The sequence below is a fragment of the Tinamus guttatus genome, unplaced genomic scaffold (assembly GCF_059628265.1).
Source record: "Tinamus guttatus ecotype Peru unplaced genomic scaffold, ASM5962826v1 Tinamus_guttatus_pri_ptg000480l, whole genome shotgun sequence".
In the NCBI taxonomy this organism is placed as follows: domain Eukaryota; kingdom Metazoa; phylum Chordata; class Aves; order Tinamiformes; family Tinamidae; genus Tinamus; species Tinamus guttatus.
Window position 1 is genome coordinate 1,232,314 of NW_028289014.1, and position 16,974 is coordinate 1,249,287.

Here is a 16,974-nt window from a genome sequence, read left to right on the forward strand (position 1 = left end):
ATTGCAAGAGCTCCGACCAGGGCCGCGTTTTGGTGCTTTGTCCTTCCCGATAGGGACCCTGTCACCTCGTCTGCCCTGTGATGGGCTGGGAGCAGCTCTGCTCGCTCGAGGAGGGTTTGGGACTGGAGCTGCTCGCGCCTCACGTGTGATGGGGCTTCCTCCCTCCATGCAGGACTGGCCCTGCTCGTGGCCGCTCTCGCAGGGCATCCCCGGGTCCAGAAGGGGTTGAGCCCTGGGCTGAGACCTGCTCCATCCCCGTGCAGGGATGGATATCCCGCTCCTTCCCATCCCGTGCGCACTGTCCCATCCCATGTCCAGGGTTGGGGGCTGCCCTGTGAGGGGACGTTGGGCCGTGGGGCAGCGCACGCGGCTGTGGGTTGGGTTTGAGCTTGTCTGACGGTGCCTTGTCCGTGTGTCCTTCTGCAGGCAGGCGGCCGCCCCGCGCCCCGCCGGCGGGAGCCAGCGGCTCTCCCAGCCCCCTTCCACCATGTTCAACCTGATGAAGAAGGACAAAGAGAAGGATGGGGCCAGGAAGGAGAAGAAGGAAAAGAAGGAGAAGAAGGAGCGGATGTCGGCAGCCGAGCTCAAGAGCCTGGAGGAGATGAGCATGCGCCGGGGTTTCTTCAACCTCAACCGGGCCTCCAAGCGGGAGTCCAAGACGCGCCTGGAGATCTCCAACCCCATCCCCATCAAGGTGGCCAGCGGCTCCGACCTGCACCTCACGGACATTGACTCCGACAGCAACCGGGGCAGCGTCATCCTGGACTCGGGGCACCTGAGCACGGCCAGCTCCAGCGACGACCTCAAGATGGACGACGGCAACTTCAAGGGCTCGGTGCTGCAGCGGGCGGCCAAGTTCGGCTCGCTGGCCAAGCAGAACTCGCAGATGATCGTCAAGCGCTTCTCCTTCTCGCAGAAGAGCCGGGACGAGAGCGCCTCGGAGACCTCGACGCCCTCCGAGCACTCGGCAGCGCCCTCCCCGCAGGTGGAGGCCCGCGCGCTGGAGACGCAGCTGGCCAAGCACGCGGCGTCGCCGGGCCGCCCGCGGACGCCCTCGGCCGCCTCGCTGCGCGCCCGCGTGCCGGAGCTCGTGGGCAAGCGCTTCCCGGCGGAGCTGCGGCTGCCGCCCGTGGTGCCACCACAGCCGCCCGTGCCGCGGCAGCTGGAGCTGCAGCGGCGCCACACCGGCGACTTCGGCTTCTCCCTGCGCCGCACCACCATGCTGGACCGCGGCGCCGACGGGCAGGTGTACCGGCGCGTGGTGCATTTCGCCGAGCCCGGCGCCGGCACCAAGGACCTGGCGCTGGGGCTGGTGCCGGGCGACCGGCTGGTGGAGATCAACGGGCGGAACGTGGAGAGCAAGACGCGGGACGAGATCGTGGAGATGATCCGGCAGTCGGGGGAGACGGTGCAGCTGAAGGTGCAGCCCATCCTGGAGCTGAGCGAGCTGAGCCGCTGCTGGCTGCGGGGCGGCGAGGGCGCGCGCCGCGCCGCCGGCGACGTGAGTACCGCCACGGCGGGGACGCGGGGACACGGGCTGTGCTGGCTCCTGCCCCAGCTTCCCAGGACCTGGCGCGCTCCTGCCTGGTGTGGAGGGACCTTCCCTGCGTGTCCGTGCCAGGCTCGGGAGCAGCTGAGTGACCGGGATGCAGAGGGGGCATCGGTGCCGGGCGCCGCTCAGGACCCGCCGCAGGGGGTTTCGCCCCCCAAAGCGCTCGGATTTGCTCTTTCTCCTGCCCGAGGGGCTCCCGGAGCACCCAGCTCCACCGCAGCTTTGGGATCAGGTGTCAATCTATCCTGGGAGACCGGGCTCCCTTGCAGGGATGTGCCTCCATTGGAAAGCAGGCTGGCAGGCAGGGATGCAGGGGAGCTTTCCGCCCCGCACCAGCCTATTCCCAGTGCCGCAGTCCCGCCTCAGGCACGGCAGAGGGACCAGCAGGATGGCACGTGCCTGCCGGGGACATGGAGCAGGGAAGGGTTTGTGCAGGCGGCAGTGTCGTGGCCAGGTGACCTGCGTGCGCCGCCACCGCGTGTCCTCGCAGGACCCGTTTCCCTGCAAAATCCCCCCGGTGCCGACGCGCGAGGAGCCGGGAGGGATCCCCATTGCAACGTGCCCCGTGCCGGGGGCTGTAGCCCGGCCCGGCCGCGGCGGCCGCTCCGGGGTGGAGTCAGTGCCGCAGCCGGAGCCGCGCGGCGGTTGCTTTCCGGCAGCTCCTCCGGGAGGCGGCGCAGGCGCCGGCGCTCCCGCGGGATGAGCCGCCAGCCGCAGGCCTGGGCGCGAGGCCGGAGGGGACGCGCCGGGTTATCTGCGGCCCGGGGGAGCGCCGGGACACGTGTGTCCGTTCCCATCGTCTCCGGCCTCCTCCTCTGGGCACGGGCCGCGTTCCCAGGCCTTGAGCGCGGGGGCGCTGCCCGGAGCAGGGCGCCTCCGGCCACGCTGGGGGGCCGGCCGGGGAGGCGGCATTCCCGGCCGCACTCCTGGAATGCTTCTGCTCCTCATTTACATAAAAATGATCCCTTCTGGAACAGGAAATTATAGGCATAGTTTGGGCTGCAGCTCTGGGAGCGCCTCCCCGGCCGGGGCTGCGGAGGGCGCCGGGGCCGCGGGGCTGGCCGCGCTCCACGCTCCTATTTATTTATTTGCCGTTGACATTCCTCTGGTGCAGCCCGGGCATGCGCCGTGCGGCGCCGGCAGCGCACAAATATTCCAGAAACGCGCCCGAACGCTCTGGCAAACCGCAGGCATTGGGCGCCCCTGGCCTGGCCGTGCCCGGCCCCGCGGCGGCGTGTCCGGGTGCCGGCGCTGCGCGGGATGCCGGGACGTGGCGGATGCCGCACGCTGCTGCATCGCCCCGAGGGCGCCGCTGATGCGGGAGCGGGTGCCGGATGCCGCCGTGTGCCGGATCGGTCCCTTGTTGCGCCGCTCTCTGCCCCTGAGGGTGGGCAGTGCAGGGACACAACCTGGCGCTTTGGGGTGTGACGGATGGCAGCGGGTGCCCCTTGCGGAAGAGCCACCCTGGGCATTCCCCTTGGGGACACGCGGGTCTTTCGCGTTGTCTCCGCTCGGCTCCCGCTCCCTTCACGGGCCAGTTCCTGTTGCTAGAGGACACGGCCGTGACCTTTCTGCTGATGACGCCAGCGCTGCTGGGGACGCCGGTGTCACCGTCCTCCCTCTGAGGACGCCCCGCGGGGTTCGGCTCCCCGCGCCATGGGGCGTCGCGGGGACATTCGGTTGCTGCCTCCCCCCATTTCTGGGCGGTTTGGGGCCGCTCTCGCGCGGCGGGGACGCCGTGGTCACCTTCTCCAGGGTGACACTGCGCCCCGCGGGGAGCTTTGCTGCCAGAGCAGCTTCAGCGCCGGCGGAGCGGGTGCCTCGTGCGTCCCGCCAGCCCCGCGACCAGCCCTGCTGCTCGGTGCCATCCTGCCCGCGGTGCCACCGCCTGTGCCCGGGGACCGCAGGGTCGCTCGGCTCCGTGCGCGGCCGAGCCGCTTCCCTTCCCGTTCCGCGCGAGGCGGCTCCACCGGCTCTTCCTCGCGCGGCCCCGGCCCCACATCACTTCCTGCGGCGGCGGCGAGGCCGGTCCCGCGGCGCCGGGGGCCGCTCGCATTCCTCCGCTATTTTTAGGGTGGCCGTATCAGCCCAGCTGTCCCCGCGCGCGCCGGGGGCGGAGGGGACGTGGCCGCGCGCCGCTCGCGGGGCCGCTCGCTCTGCGCCGCGCTCCTCTCCCCGGCGGAAACGCGGCCGCGTGCGGCGCTCCGCGGGGCCCCGGCTCCCCACGGCCGCGGTAAGATGGGAATCGTGCCCGGAGCGACGCCGTGTGGGGACGGGGCGGGGGGCTGCGCTGGCACTAGCCGCCCACCTGGGTTCGGTGGCCCCGGCCACCGAGGGGCCTCTCTGTGACCACACATGGGAGCCCGGAAAAGCTTGGGAATGCAAAGCCAGGGGGGCTGGGGGAAGCGGGATGTGGGGTGAGGGGTCTGTGGGGCCTCACGTCCCGTGGGTGGCTCCCAAATCGGTGCTGGCCGCCAGCCCCGGAGCCCCGTCAGCCGCCCGGAATAGCCCCCCGGAGGGACGGAGCGTGCCAGGGAAAGCACGGCCCCGCGGAAAAAATATCCCCTGCCTCACCCTGGTGGTGCGGGGGCCGGCCCGGCAGGGGGTTGGTTGTGGTGCTGCTGCCCATTAGCTGCTCTTTGTGGAGTGAGTTTTGTCCGGTCTCAGCCTGGGCTCGGGTGCTCTCTTCCCCCCCCATCCCCTTTAGGGCCCCCCAGTTCTGGGGAGCCCAGATGGTGCCTGGGCCGACCGGTGCCTGGAGGCGTCTGCGGCTCTGAGCAGCCCTCTGTGCCCGGCACATCCGGGCGGCCGCGCCGGAGAATGGGGCATTGTCGGAGCCCGGGTCGTGCCCGGGCCGGGGCTGCCCCCCCGCTCACCTCCTCCTTTCTCCCCAGCCAGGGCTCCGGCTCCAGCAGACCTCGCCATGGCGTTTTCCTCCCGCTTCGCGTTCTGGGAGCAGAAGGGAAGTCTCGGCCGCGCTTCCCGGCGGGCAGCGCGTCCTGCCGGGGGAGCAGCTCCGAGGGAGGGGGGCAAAATCCGCCACAGCGAGAGATGGGGGGTCCTGGGCCCGTCCTTGCACCCAGGAGCAACCCGGGATCTCCCCTCCCCACCGCCGTGCGCGGCCACGGGCACCTGATTGTGCCGCTCCTCACACGGCGTCGGGAGCCCCGTGGTGGCTCCGTGGGCGCCGCGTCATGTCCTGGCGCCCCGGGAGGACGGGACGGCCTCGTGCCGCGCTCGCCGTCCCCTGCCCTTGGCTCGCGGCCGCCGCGGCGCAGGGCGCAGCTGTCAGGGCCGCTCGCGCAGGGGGCAGGGAACCGGCCCCCCTCGGGTTTCATTTACCCGCTCGGGCGCCAGCTGCAGCCCCTCCTGCGGGTTTGCATGGAGGGAGCCCGGTGCTCCCGGTGCTCCCGGTGCTCCCGGTGCTCCAGGGATCGCTCCACGCTCGGCCTCGCATGTGCCGTGTTTGCATTCCCGGCCCCGTCCTCGTGCCTGCTGCAAATTTGGGCCGTGAACCCACTGCAAAAGCCACCGGGTTCCCCTCAGGAGCTCCCATCAGAGCTGCTCCTTGGGAGCTCCCATCAGAGCCGCTCCTCATCCCAAGCTCTGACACCCGCAGTTTTGGCTCAGAAACTTGCTGCTGCAGCGGGGAGCCGCTGGCCGGGGGGATTCTCCAGTGGCTGCTTGCAGGGCTCAGCGCAGCCCTGGGAACAATCCGGGCAGCCGGGCCGAGCCGCGTAGGGACCCGGCGGGGGCTCAGACCTGCCCCTCTTGCTTGTGTGACCCCCAGGTTAAGGACGAGGACAAATCCTTAGCTGTGAAAAGACCCGTGAAGGAGGACGGGGCTGTAAGTGTCGCTGTGCGGGGAGGCGGGTGCGTGTGCCGGGATGGGGCAGATCCGCGTGGGCTCCCGGCGCTGCCCGCGTGCCGCATTCCCGCGGCAGGAAGGCGGCCGCCCTGCGGCACCGGGGACACCCCGGGACCGGCGCGGTGTCCACGGACGCTCGCGGCAGCAGGGGGGACAGGGCTGTCCCCGTGCGGCCGCCCGTAACCCGCCGCTGTGTTTGTGGCTGTAGTCAGAGAGTCCGAGCGCGGCGAAAGATGCGGCGCAAGCGCCACGGAGTCCGGAGCCGCCGAAGAGCCCGGAGCCGCCGCCGGCGAGCGGGAAGGGCCCGGAGCGGGTGCTGAACGGCGAGAGCCCGGCCCCGGCGGCAGCCCCTGCGGCCAACGGCCCCGAGGGCCCCGAGGCGCTGGCGGACGACGGGCAGGGCCTGTCCCGCCGCAGGGTGGTCCGCGTGGTCCGCAAGGTGGTCCGCAAAGTCCTGCCGGGCGAGGACGCCAGCGGCGCCAGGGAGCCGGCCAGAGACGCCAAGTCCCCCGAGCCAGCGGCGCCTCCCAAAAAGGAGGAGAAGGTCCCGTCCGGCAGCGCGGCTCCCGGCAAGCCAGAGCCCAAGGACGAGATCTCGGCGGGGCTCAAAACCCTCATGGCGAAGGGCAAAACCAAAGAGCACCGGCCGCGGTCCCGGCTGGGCGACAGGAGGGAGGAGAAGCCCCCCGAGGTGGTCGGTGGCCACGGGGCCGAGAAGCCGGGTCCCCCGCCCGCCCCGCCGGGCGCCAAAGCGGCGCCGGAGCCGCCGGCGCAGCCGCCCCAGGGCAAAGCGGAGCCGGCAAAGCCGCCCGCGCCGAAACCCACCGCGCTGGAGAGGCACAAGGTACCGCTGCGTGTGTGCATGGTGCCAACACGCGCGGCTCCCGAAACGCCGCCGCTGCGGAGCATGGTGTGAGCGCGGGGCACCGCGAGCGCGGCACGGCGTGCGGCGTGTCGGCGTGTGCAGTGTGCGGGCTGGGGGGGTCCCTGCGCCGGCGCGAGCGGTGGCACTCGCGGCCACCCCGTCACGCTGCCCCTTCCCTCCCGGCCCCGCGGAGCAGAAGCAGCAGCCGCCGGCCGAGAAGCGAGCGAGCCCCGCGACGCCGGGAGCCCCCCAGCAGGTGCGTGGCCGCCCAGCGCGCGCGGCCGGCCGGGGTCCCCCGCGCTCTTCGCCGCCATCCCCGAGCGGCCTCGGTCAGCGCCAGCCTTGCGCCCTCGCTGCGTCCCCCGTCCTCCCGCGCGGGCCGCGAGCGCCAGCGCAGCGGCGATGCCGGGGCCGGTGCCATGACGCTGCTTTGCCTCCAGGCTGCAGCCGCCCCCGGGTCCCCGCTGAGCCCGTCGGAGGAGGCGCAGCGCCGGCTGGAGAGGATCTTCGCGCCTGCTGTAATTGGGGGGGTTGGCGCTAAGCAGGGGAGCAGGGACCGGGCATGACGTGGGGCTCACGGCCGCTCTCCGGCCGGGGCTGCCGAGCGTGCAGAGGAGCAGGGAAGGGGCTGCCTTTTGCAGCGCCCATCTGTGTCCATTTGTGGGCCGGTTCTTCCCCAGCACCATCCAGGAGCCCAGGACGGGGCGATGCGCGTGCGGAGCTGCAGGGATCGGGGCCGCGTGGCACTGCCGGTGCTTGTGCTGCTCTCTGCCTCTCACCCCTCTCTTCTCCTTTCTCTCCTTCTCGCCTCGCTGCCTCCAGCTGGACCCCGCGGCCCCGCCGTCGGCACCCGGCCAGGTACCGTACCCGCACGCGCCGGAGCTCCCCTCCGCCGTCCGCCGCTGGGCCGGCGTCTGCGCACGCGCCTCGTGCTGGAGCGTAAGGCTTCCCCCGCGCCGACGAGGCCAGCGCCATGCCGGGACGCACGGGGCTGCGCCGGGGCCAGCGCGGCGCGAGCCAGGCGGGATGCAGAGCTCCGTGCGCCCGCGCCGGCCACGGACGCGCCGGGAGGACGCGCGGAGGGGCAGAGTGGGGCGCACACGGAGCAGCAGAGGGGCGCTGGGAAGGCAGGGAGCGCTTTGGGAGCTCGGCGGCTCCGTTTCCGCCGCGCGGGTTGGCATCCTCGCGCCAAGTCTCACTGTTGGAGGTGCCCAGGTTTTGCACCATGAAGCACTGGTGCCCGGCACGTGCTGGCGCTGGGACGCGCAGGGGCAGCAATCCCCGGGGATGGACACCCGCGGTGTACCAGGCACGAGCTGCAGGAGGGCAGCGCCGTGCCCGCGTGGCCGGGGCGCTGCGCGTTGCCCCCTCGCCGCCGCTCTGCTCGCTCTCTGCAGCGGGGGATAACGCTCTCGCCTTCCCTCCCCGCCTCTCGGCCGCACTAGGGTCAGGCGGACGATGTCCCCGCAGCCCCGCTGGGCCCGCTCCCTGCTGCCGCTCAGGTTTGCCTTCGCTTTCCCCCGCTCTGCGCTGCCCTGGGGAACGCGGTGGCTCCGGGCGCGCGGGGGCACCGGTGCCACCGCCGGCAGCGAACGTGCTCCTGCCTCGCCGTGCTCCCCGGAGCCGGGGAGGGGACAGCGGGGACACGGGGCCCCCCACGCTGACATCCCGCGCCCGTCTCTGCCTGCAGGCCAAGACGGAGGAGCAGATCGCGGCCGAGGAGGCCTGGTACGAGACGGACAAGGTGTGGCTGGTGCACAAGGATGGCTTCTCCCTGGGTGAGTCTTGGGGGTGACCACAGGGGCTCGGAGCGAGCGGGGCGCTCGGCACGGCCCCGCGAGCACCGTGCCGCCCTCGCAGCCAGCCAGCTGCGCGCGGACGAGGCCAGCGCGCTGCCCGAGGGCAAGGTCAAGGTGAAGCTGGACCACGACGGGGCCATCCTGGAGGTGGATGAGGACGACGTGGAGAAGGTAGGGCCGTGGCGTGGGGAGGTGTGGGCAGGGGGTGGCCAGTGCTCCCCGCTGACGCCCCCCTGCCCCATTGCCAGGCCAACCCGCCGTCCTGCGACCGCGCCGAGGACCTCGCCGGCCTCGTCTACCTCAACGAGTCGAGCGTGCTGCACACGCTGCGGCAGCGCTACGGCGGCAACCTCATGCACACCTACGCGGGGCCCACCATGGTCATCGTCAACCCGCTGAGCTCCCCGTCCATGTACTCCGAGAAGGTGCCGGGGGCTGCCGGGGCGGCTCTGCGGTGGCCGTGGGGAGCGCACGAAGCTGCCCAGGGCCTCGGAAGCTCACGATGCCCCCGTTGCTGCCCGCAGGTCATGCACATGTTCAAAGGGTGCCGCCGGGAGGACATGTCGCCGCACATCTACGCCGTGGCGCAGGCCGCCTACCGCAGCATGCTCATGAGCCGCCAGGACCAGGCCGTGGTGCTGCTGGGCAGCAGCGGCAGCGGCAAGACCACCAACTGCCAGCACCTCGTGCAGTACCTGGCCACCATCGCCGGCAGCACCGGCAAGGTCTTCTCGGGTGAGTCCGAGCGCCGCCCGCGCGCACCCCTTGCACTGCCCTCGCCGCCTCTCAGCCCTGCACACCGGCACCAGATGCTTTTCCACGCGCTCGCTCCCGGCTGCAGCGCCGGCGCAGGACACGGCTCACGTGCAGCTCGCCCGCGCCGCGGTTCAGCCGCGCTCGGCTCCGGCCGCCCTCTGCGCAGCCCCGCGCGCCCCACTGCCACGCTCGTCTTCCCGCAGCGGAGAAGTGGCAGGCGCTCTACACCGTCCTCGAGGCTTTTGGCAATAGCAGCACCAGCATGAACGGCAACGCCACGCGCTTCTCCCAGATCATCTCCCTGGACTTCGACCAGGCCGGGCAGGTGGCGTCCGCCTCGGTGCAGGTGAGAGCCAGGCGGCACGAGGAGGCTCCCGGCGGCTCGTGGGGATGCGGCGCCGCCGCGGAGGGCCCCGCGGGAGCCGAGGGCTCTACCCGCTGCAGCATCTCCGCCGCCCTCGCAGTTCGTTTGCTGCTGCAGCCCGGCCGTGCGCTAGCCCGCGAGCTCGCAGCAGCTCTGCTGCAACCCCGCCGCGTCGGCGCTGCTCAGCGTTGTTGCTCTCGTCTCCGTTTCCACCTTCCAGCGTGTGGCCGATTGGAGAGCAGAGCTGCAGATTACATCCTTCCCTTGCCAAACTAGCCCTTTTTCCAGGGTATTTCGCTCCAAGCACCATCCCAGTGTGATAAAGAGTCCCTAACAACTAGCAGAGCCGCTCGGGGCTGTAGTTGCCGGCACCGCTCGTCACTGCGAGCAGCCGCAGGGAACTCGGGTGCCTCCGGCTTGCGCGGGCACTGTTGGCATTAACGCAGCTCCGCGGCAGGATGCGGAGGCCCTCGCACTGCCCCAGCACCAGGAAGGTGCTGCAGGGACAGGGGTGCTGGCAGTGGGTGACACGGACGAGGCCAGTGCTGGTGTGTGGGGACCCTGGTCCCCCGGGGACGGGTCCCAACGTCCCCAACCTCTCCCAGACGCTACTGCTCGAGAAGCTCCGCGTCGCCCGGCGCCCGGCCAACGAAGCCACCTTCAACGTCTTCTACTACCTGCTGGCCTGCTCCGATAACGCCCTGCGGTGAGCGCGGCGAGGGCTTGGGGACCAGCTGGCCCCTGCCTGGGGCTTTGAGCTTTCCCTCCTGCAGACACCAGTGGGTGGCTCTGCCGTGCGGGACTGTTAAATGGGACAAATCTCCATGTTTGTCCCTGCAGGACTGAGCTTCACTTCAACCACCTGGCGGAGAACAACGTCTTTGGCATCGCGCCGCTTTCCAAGGTCACTTGCTCCTTCCCTGTGGGACTGCGGGGGGCTGAGCCGAGGGTCCTGGGGCCCGCTGTCACGGAGACTGGGGCTTTGGGACATGTCCTGCATCTTGATGCTGCTGCCAGCTGGGAAAATGCACTGGGAAAGCCCTTCCCAGTGGTTGGCCCTGTCCCCCTGGGCAAGGGGACCTCTGTGGAGGTGCCCCCAGCCCGTTCGGGCGCGCTTCCCCTGCGGGGTGCAGAGGTTTTGGTCCGAGCGGTGCTGTGGCTCCCATGCTGATCGTGTCCCTTCCCTCCCTGCAGCCAGAGGAGAAGCAGAAGGCAACGCAGCAGTTCAACAAGCTCCAGGCTGCCATGAAGGTGATGGGCATCTCCAGCGATGAGCAGAAGGCCTTCTGGCTCGTCCTGGGGGCTATCTACCACCTGGGGGCTGCCGGGGCCACCAAAGGTAAGGGAGCCTTCAGAGCTGGCGCTAATAAACCAAGACTGAGCTCTCCAGGCTGCCCAGGGTCCCAGGACCTGCGACACCTCTGCGTGCCAGGGGACACTGTGAATGTGAGCGGTCAGCTGGACCCCGTGGGGACATTGGGGTTGCATTAACCCCAGGAGCAGCCCTGTGGGTGCTCCGTGTCCCCGGGCTTTGTCCCCTCCATCGGGGTGGCCTTGCTGGACGGCAGTGAGCGCCTTCACCCCGTGCGTGGCCGGGGCTCTCGGGGGGACCCTGAGGGGGTTGTTGGGCCCTGTGGGCGCCGTGGCGGGTGCAGCGGCCTCGTCCACGGGGTGTAACAGCTCTGCCCTCCCCTTGCTCCCTGCAGAGCCGCTGGCGGATGGAGCCGGTAATTGCGGCGCGCGCGGCATCACTCCGGGTGCTGCTGCTGGTGGCGGGGCTGAAATGGAGGCTTGGGGGGCTGTCCCCAGCACATGGGGATCAACCGCTGCAGGGGGCTGCCCCAGCCCTGTCTGTCGGCGCCGTTGGTCCTCTTGGCACCCAGGGCTGTGCTGAGCAGGGCTGGGATGGGGCACGGGGTGCGAGGGGCAGCGCAGAGGGGCAGCAGACTGGGCATTGCAGGGCTTTGGGGTCCCTTCACCACCACTCTGCTCCCCGGGGGTCCCGGTGTTTCCCCCAAGCTGTGGGAGCCTGGCTCGCTGCACGGCCCGGAGACGGTGTGTCCGGAACGGGCACTTGGAGGTCCTGGCTGCACCAAGTGGTGTGAGGGGTTGTGCAGCCCTGAGAGGGCAAGATGCAGCCGAGCAGGGGGAGACCCCCATAACACTGCATTTCGGAGGGGTCGCCGTGCCGGGGGGCTGCGGGGCGCAGCGCTCGCCCATGGGGCGCTTCGAGGCACTAGAGGGCAGCAGGGCCCTGCTGCAGCGAGCGCTACGGGGATGCGCGCGGAGCCGGAGCCTGCGCCCGCCCTGTTCCTCCGGAGCATCCCGGATCCCGCTCCTCCGGAGCATCCCGGGTCCTGCTCCACGGGGAGAGCTTCCCAGGCCTCGCTCCTTGTGCCTTCCTTGCCTCTCCCTGAGAACTGGGGATGCCCAGGGTCAGCCCAGACACTCCAGGCTCTTTCCTTAGGCACTTGCTGCCTGTACCTGGCCCCCTGGGGCTCCCCAGCATAGTGCCAGCACCCACGGTGCAGCCAGGTGCTCACAGAGGGCATAGGAGGGAACATCCCAGGCTGGCACCGCGCCGGCTCTCGCCCGGGTACCAGCATCTTGGTGCGGCGATGCCCCCAGCCGCAGGCTGTGCCAGGGCAAGGCAGCCGGGCTCGGCGTGCGCACGGTGTCGCGGTGTCTCGGCCGAAGGGGGTCCCTGTGCCGCGTGTCGCGCTGCCACGTGCTGTTGTTTCTAACCCCTGTCTCTGTTCGCATGGTGCATGCTGCCCCTTTGCAATGCAGACGCCGATGAAGGTAAAGTCCTGTTCTCTGCGCGTGTCTTGCTCCCCTGTCCCGTCTGCCTCCCCGCTGCCATGTCCCTGTGTGTCCCCATTAACCCACTCCTGGCTCCCCTGCCCTCTCCCCGGCACCCAGGTGCCTGTGCCCAGCGGCTGTGCTGTGTCCTATGGGCAGCACTGATTTGGGTCCTTGCACCGGGGGGTCTCCATGACCAGCACTGTTGTGGGGGGACCTTCCATGGCCCTGATCCAGGCCCTGTTTGTCCCACCGGCTGTGCACAGGAGTAGGAAGGTGATCCTGTATCCCTAGCCCATGGCACATCTGACGTTAGCCTTGCCGAGATGCAAAACCCTCTGCATCCCGATGCCAGATCCGCAGTCCTTGCGCCCCAGCGCTTGGCACCCCTGTGCTAATGTGCAAAGCCCTGAGCTCCCGCTGCCCCAGCTGTGCTTCACATCCCTGCCATGAAGGTGGCTTTAACCTGCCACCCCCTGTCCCCAGCCTTCTCTCAGGGAGGACCTGGGAGCATCCCAGGTCTGGCAGGAGGGACCCTGTATCCCCCAGGATAACCCGCCCTGGCCGGCGCTGATTCTCCCTCTCTCTCTGTGCCCCGCAGCCGGGAGGAAGCAGTTTGCTCGGCACGAGTGGGCCCAGAAAGCCGCCTACCTGCTGGGCTGCAGCCTGGAGGAGCTCTCCTCCTCCATCTTCAAGCACCAGCCCAAGGGCAGCCTGCAGAGATCCACCTCGTTCCGCCAGGGCCCCGAGGACACGGGCATGGGCGATGGCGCAGGTACGGCCTGGTACTGCATGGGTGCAGCCCGAGGGGGCGGCGGGCAGGCGCTGGGCACCACCGGGCTGTGGTTCTTGGGGAAACACGTTGTCCCAGGGGGAAACGCGGTGCAGGGTGGTGGGACTCACGCAGATCCGTCTCGTCCAGGTCCCAAGCTCTCGGCGCTGGAGTGCCTGGAGGGCATGGCCGCGGGCCTGTACTCGGAGCTCTTCACGCTGCTCATCTCGCTGCTCAACAGGTAGGACACGGGGGGCCGGGGCGGGGCCGGGGGTGCCCCGCGGCGCCCGCCCAGCCCCGCTCTGCCCTGGCGCCGCGCAGGGCCCTCAAGTCGAGCCAGCACTCGCTGTGCTCCGTGACGGTGGTGGACACCCCCGGCGCGCAGAACCCGGCGCTCGCGGGGCAGAGCCGCGGGGCCACCTTCGAGGAGCTGTGCCACAACTACGCCCAGGAGCGCCTGCAGCTGCTCTTCCACCAGCGCACCTTCGCCCAGGAGCTCGAACGCTACAAGGAGGTAGCGGGGAGGCCGTGGCGCGGGGGGACCTGCCTCCTCTCCTCTCCTTCCTCTCCGCTCTGCTGCTGCCCCCCTAGAGTCCTCCTTCCCCCCGCTGATTCCTCTAGCAGCGGTCGCATCTGGACCGGGTCCAACCTAATCAGCTCCTTGCAGCAGGGGTTCCCATGGGGTTTCCCACCATCGGCGGTGCCTTTGCCTGCAGCGCCCGCCGCAGGGCAGCTCTGTTTGCAAACGTGCCAGGGCTAGAGGTGACAACGACACCACAGTGGGTGGCAGGGAGGGTATTGCCACTGCGTGTGTGCTTGCTGCTCCCAGCCCATCCCAGCGCCCCCAGGGACCTCAGTCCTGCAGGGGACCCGTGTGCCATTCCCGGGATCCGGCGGGGAGCAGCGGGACACGGCTGGTGGCGGGGTGGCCGGATGCCTCGTGCCGTGGCTGGGAAACCCCTGCCGCCGCACTGCCTAGATCCGATTGAGACTAATGCACTGACCGGCCCGCTCGGGTCCCTAACGCCGATCTCTAGTGACACAGGCACTAATCGCTCCTCTGTCCGTCCTCTCTAGGAAAACATAGAGCTTGCACTGGCTGACACAGAGCCCGCTACACCGGGCTCTGTAGCCACTGTAGACCAGCCCTCACACCAGGCTCTGGTAAGCACACGTCGCTCCCGGCGCTTCCCGCGCGGCCGGTGCTCGCAGGCCCCGCTTTGCGGCACTTTGCATGCTTGCACGACGCTGCTCGCTCTCGTTACCGCTAACGAGCAGACGCCTCCGGCTCCGCATTGAGGAGGATGAGGCCAGGTCTTTACAAGGTGTTTCACCCCGATCCGGCTCTCCGAGGCCTCCTGGCAGCATCCCTGTGGGCTGAAACCTGCTCCCGGAGCAGTAATTACCTTCCCCATTAGCTCCCAGGTGATGAAGACAGGGAACCGCAGGGCTGCAAGCGGCTGTTGCCACTTATCATTGTAATGGAGCCGCCTGTTCCCGATTCGGCTCTCGCCACGATCCATTACGGCAGTTTATTGAACATTAGACATCGTCTGGGCCTCTTTCCTGTCCTTTTAGCAGTAATTATGGGAAGGAAAGGGCCTTCCCTACATGCCTGGCAAAGCATGGGGAGCACCACGGCAAGCACGCGCGCGGCAGCATCTCTGGCACGGGGCATCCCTGGAGCTGCCGTGCTCAGCAGGGCAGCGGACACCAACGGGCTCTCCCGATCCCGGGGAATTTCGGGAGCCCGAGCGCAGCGTTTTGCACACCAGCAAGCGCCCCGCGGCCGCGCGTCCTGATGCTTTCCCTGCCACGCGTCCCTGGAGCAGGGGCCGGCTTGCACGGTGCCGCTTTGCTCGCTGCTCCCGGTGCCCGGGTATGCACGTTCCGCGGGCAGCCGGGCGCTCCGCCAGCCTCCGTCCCCGCCGCTGGGGACCCGCTGGGCCGTCCCGGTGCCAGCGCGGTGTCGCCCGCCCGCAGGTCCGCTCGCTGGCCCGCACGGACGAGGCGCGCGGGCTGCTGTGGCTGCTGGAGGAGGAGGCCCTGCAGCCCGGCGGCTCCGAGGACACCTTGCTGGAGCGGCTCTTCTCCTACTACGGCCCCCAGGAGGGCAGCAAGAAAGGTGAGGGGGAGTCCTGGCTCCGCGGGATGCCCCACATGGCACCAGGGCAGAGCCCTGGCTGGCGTGGGCCGTGCCCAGCGGTGCTGTGTCTCCCGCAGGACACGACCCGCTGCTCCCCAGCGACAAGCCCAGGCACTTCTTCCTGGGCCACAGCGCGGGCACCAACTGGGTGGAATACGATGCCACGGGCTGGCTCAACCACGTCAAGCACAACCCGGCCGCCCACAACGCCTCCGTGCTGCTGCAGGAGTCGCAGAAGTGAGCGGGGCGGCGGGGTCGGGACGGGGGTTCACGCGCGGCTCTGGTTTTTGCGACGCGCGGTGACGTCCCCGCCGCGTCCCGCAGGAAGGTCATCAGCAGCCTGTTCGCGGGCCGCGCCGGCTCGGCGCTGGTGCTGTCGGGCTCCGTGGCGGGGCTGGAGGGCGGCTCGCAGCTGGCGCTGCGCCGCGCCACCAGCATGCGCAAGACCTTCACCACCGGCGTGGCCGCCGTCAAGAAGAAGTCGCTGTGCATCCAGGTCAAGCTGCAAGTGGTGAGTGGGCCCTGGTACCCAACAAGTACCAGCGTTGGCTGCCCCAACGCCCGGCTCATCCCAACAAGGATGGGAATGGGAAGGATGCTTGATGGGGTCGGCGGGCAGTCCCTCTGCCAGGCCCTTGCTTTCGCTGCTTCCAAACTTGCTGTGAGGCCACACTCGCTTCCTGAGCTTTGGAAAGGGAAAAGGGACGTGGCTAGAGCTTTGGTGGGGACAGTGATGCATGTGGCTGCCCCGGCGTCGCTGCTGTCCCCTTGCATCCTCTCTCCCATCCCCGCAGGACGCCCTCATCGACAGCATCAAGAAGGCCAAGATGCACTTTGTGCACTGCTTCTTGCCCAAGGCAGAGGGGCCCGCTGGGGACCCCCGGGGCCTGCCGGCGCGGCGGGTCAGCGGCAGCGAGCTGGACCTGCCCGCCGAGCACTGCGACGCCGGCCTCATGCAGCTCGACGTGCCGCTGCTGCGCGCCCAGCTGCGCGGCTCCCGCCTGCTCGACGCCCTGCGCATGTACCGCCAAGGTGAGCCCCGACGGAGCGTCTCGGGCGCCCCTGGGAAACACCTTCTGCATGGCCATCTGCATGGATGATAAGTTGACCATGAGAGAGCAGCGTGCTGTTGTGGCCAAGGCCAGTGGGATCCTGGGGTGCATTAAGAAGAGCGTCTCCAGCAGATCGAGGGAGGGGATCCTGCCCCTCTACTCAGCCCTGGTGAGGCCACATCTGGAGTATTGTGTCCAGTTCTGGGCTCCACAGGACAAGAGGGATGTGGAGCTGCTGGAGAGAGTCCAGCGCAGGGCTACAAGGATGATCAGGGGCCTGGAACATCTGCCCTGTGAGGAGAGGCTGAGGGAGCTGGGCCTGTTCAGCCTGGAGAAGAGAAGGCTGAGAGGGGATCTAATCAGTGTATATAAGTACCTCAAGGGAGGGAGTGCAGAGGATGGTGCTGGTCTCTTTTCAGTGATGGCCAAACCCCGCTTGGACGCAGTCCTGTGCCACGTGCTTTAGGTGACCCTGCGTATGCAGGGGGGTTGGACTAGATGATCTCTAGAGGTCCCTTCCAACCCTAAGCATTCTATGATTCTATGATTCTATGGCCAGAGGCTGGTCCTGCTGCTGCAAGCCCCATCGCTGCAAACCCAGGGCTCGTGCCAGCCAGCCCGGGCTGCCCCTGCTTTCCCCCCGCCGGCCGCCGGGCTGTTATCGGATCGCAGGGGACAGACATGGCCTTACTTGGGTGTCTGCGCTGGGGCCTCCCTGCTCCTGGCAGCTCTCCCTGCTGGCAGCCGGCCCCTGTCCCGCAGCGGGACTCGGGTCGCGCTGCGCAGAGCGTTTATCGATACGAGCGGCTCCGCCGAGCCAAGGTTTATCGCCTCGGCGCTGAGCCGCTATCGCTCCGAAGGGAAATCGATGCCGGGCGCACGCCTTCCGCATCGATCGCCGCCGCCACCGGCTGCAGCGGGGTCGGCGTCCCCGTCAATACCCCGGGATTAATTAAGACATGGAAGAGCAGCAACGCTCTAATGCTGAAGCTAATTGG

The 16,974-nt window shown here is 69.4% G+C and overlaps 1 protein-coding gene across 1 annotated transcript in view; it reads left to right on the forward strand.

Moving 5' to 3' along the window:
- The first annotated feature begins 483 nt into the window (after positions 1–483).
- Positions 484–16,974, forward strand: part of LOC104569600 (unconventional myosin-XVIIIa-like) — a 29,702-nt gene continuing 13,211 nt past the window's right edge. The window contains exons 1-21 of the mRNA XM_088533109.1: positions 484–1,501; positions 6,485–6,541; positions 6,726–6,803; positions 7,108–7,224; positions 7,731–7,787; positions 7,976–8,063; positions 8,146–8,255; positions 8,333–8,509; positions 8,609–8,819; positions 9,044–9,186; positions 9,810–9,910; positions 10,045–10,108; positions 10,399–10,543; positions 12,608–12,781; positions 12,929–13,019; positions 13,100–13,292; positions 13,856–13,942; positions 14,762–14,903; positions 15,002–15,161; positions 15,249–15,435; positions 15,719–15,956. Coding sequence (XP_088389235.1) covers positions 488–1,501; positions 6,485–6,541; positions 6,726–6,803; positions 7,108–7,224; positions 7,731–7,787; positions 7,976–8,063; positions 8,146–8,255; positions 8,333–8,509; positions 8,609–8,819; positions 9,044–9,186; positions 9,810–9,910; positions 10,045–10,108; positions 10,399–10,543; positions 12,608–12,781; positions 12,929–13,019; positions 13,100–13,292; positions 13,856–13,942; positions 14,762–14,903; positions 15,002–15,161; positions 15,249–15,435; positions 15,719–15,956 — 3,634 coding nt within the window. The 5' untranslated portion in view covers positions 484–487. The remainder of the gene's footprint in view (positions 1,502–6,484; positions 6,542–6,725; positions 6,804–7,107; positions 7,225–7,730; positions 7,788–7,975; positions 8,064–8,145; positions 8,256–8,332; positions 8,510–8,608; positions 8,820–9,043; positions 9,187–9,809; positions 9,911–10,044; positions 10,109–10,398; positions 10,544–12,607; positions 12,782–12,928; positions 13,020–13,099; positions 13,293–13,855; positions 13,943–14,761; positions 14,904–15,001; positions 15,162–15,248; positions 15,436–15,718; positions 15,957–16,974) is intronic.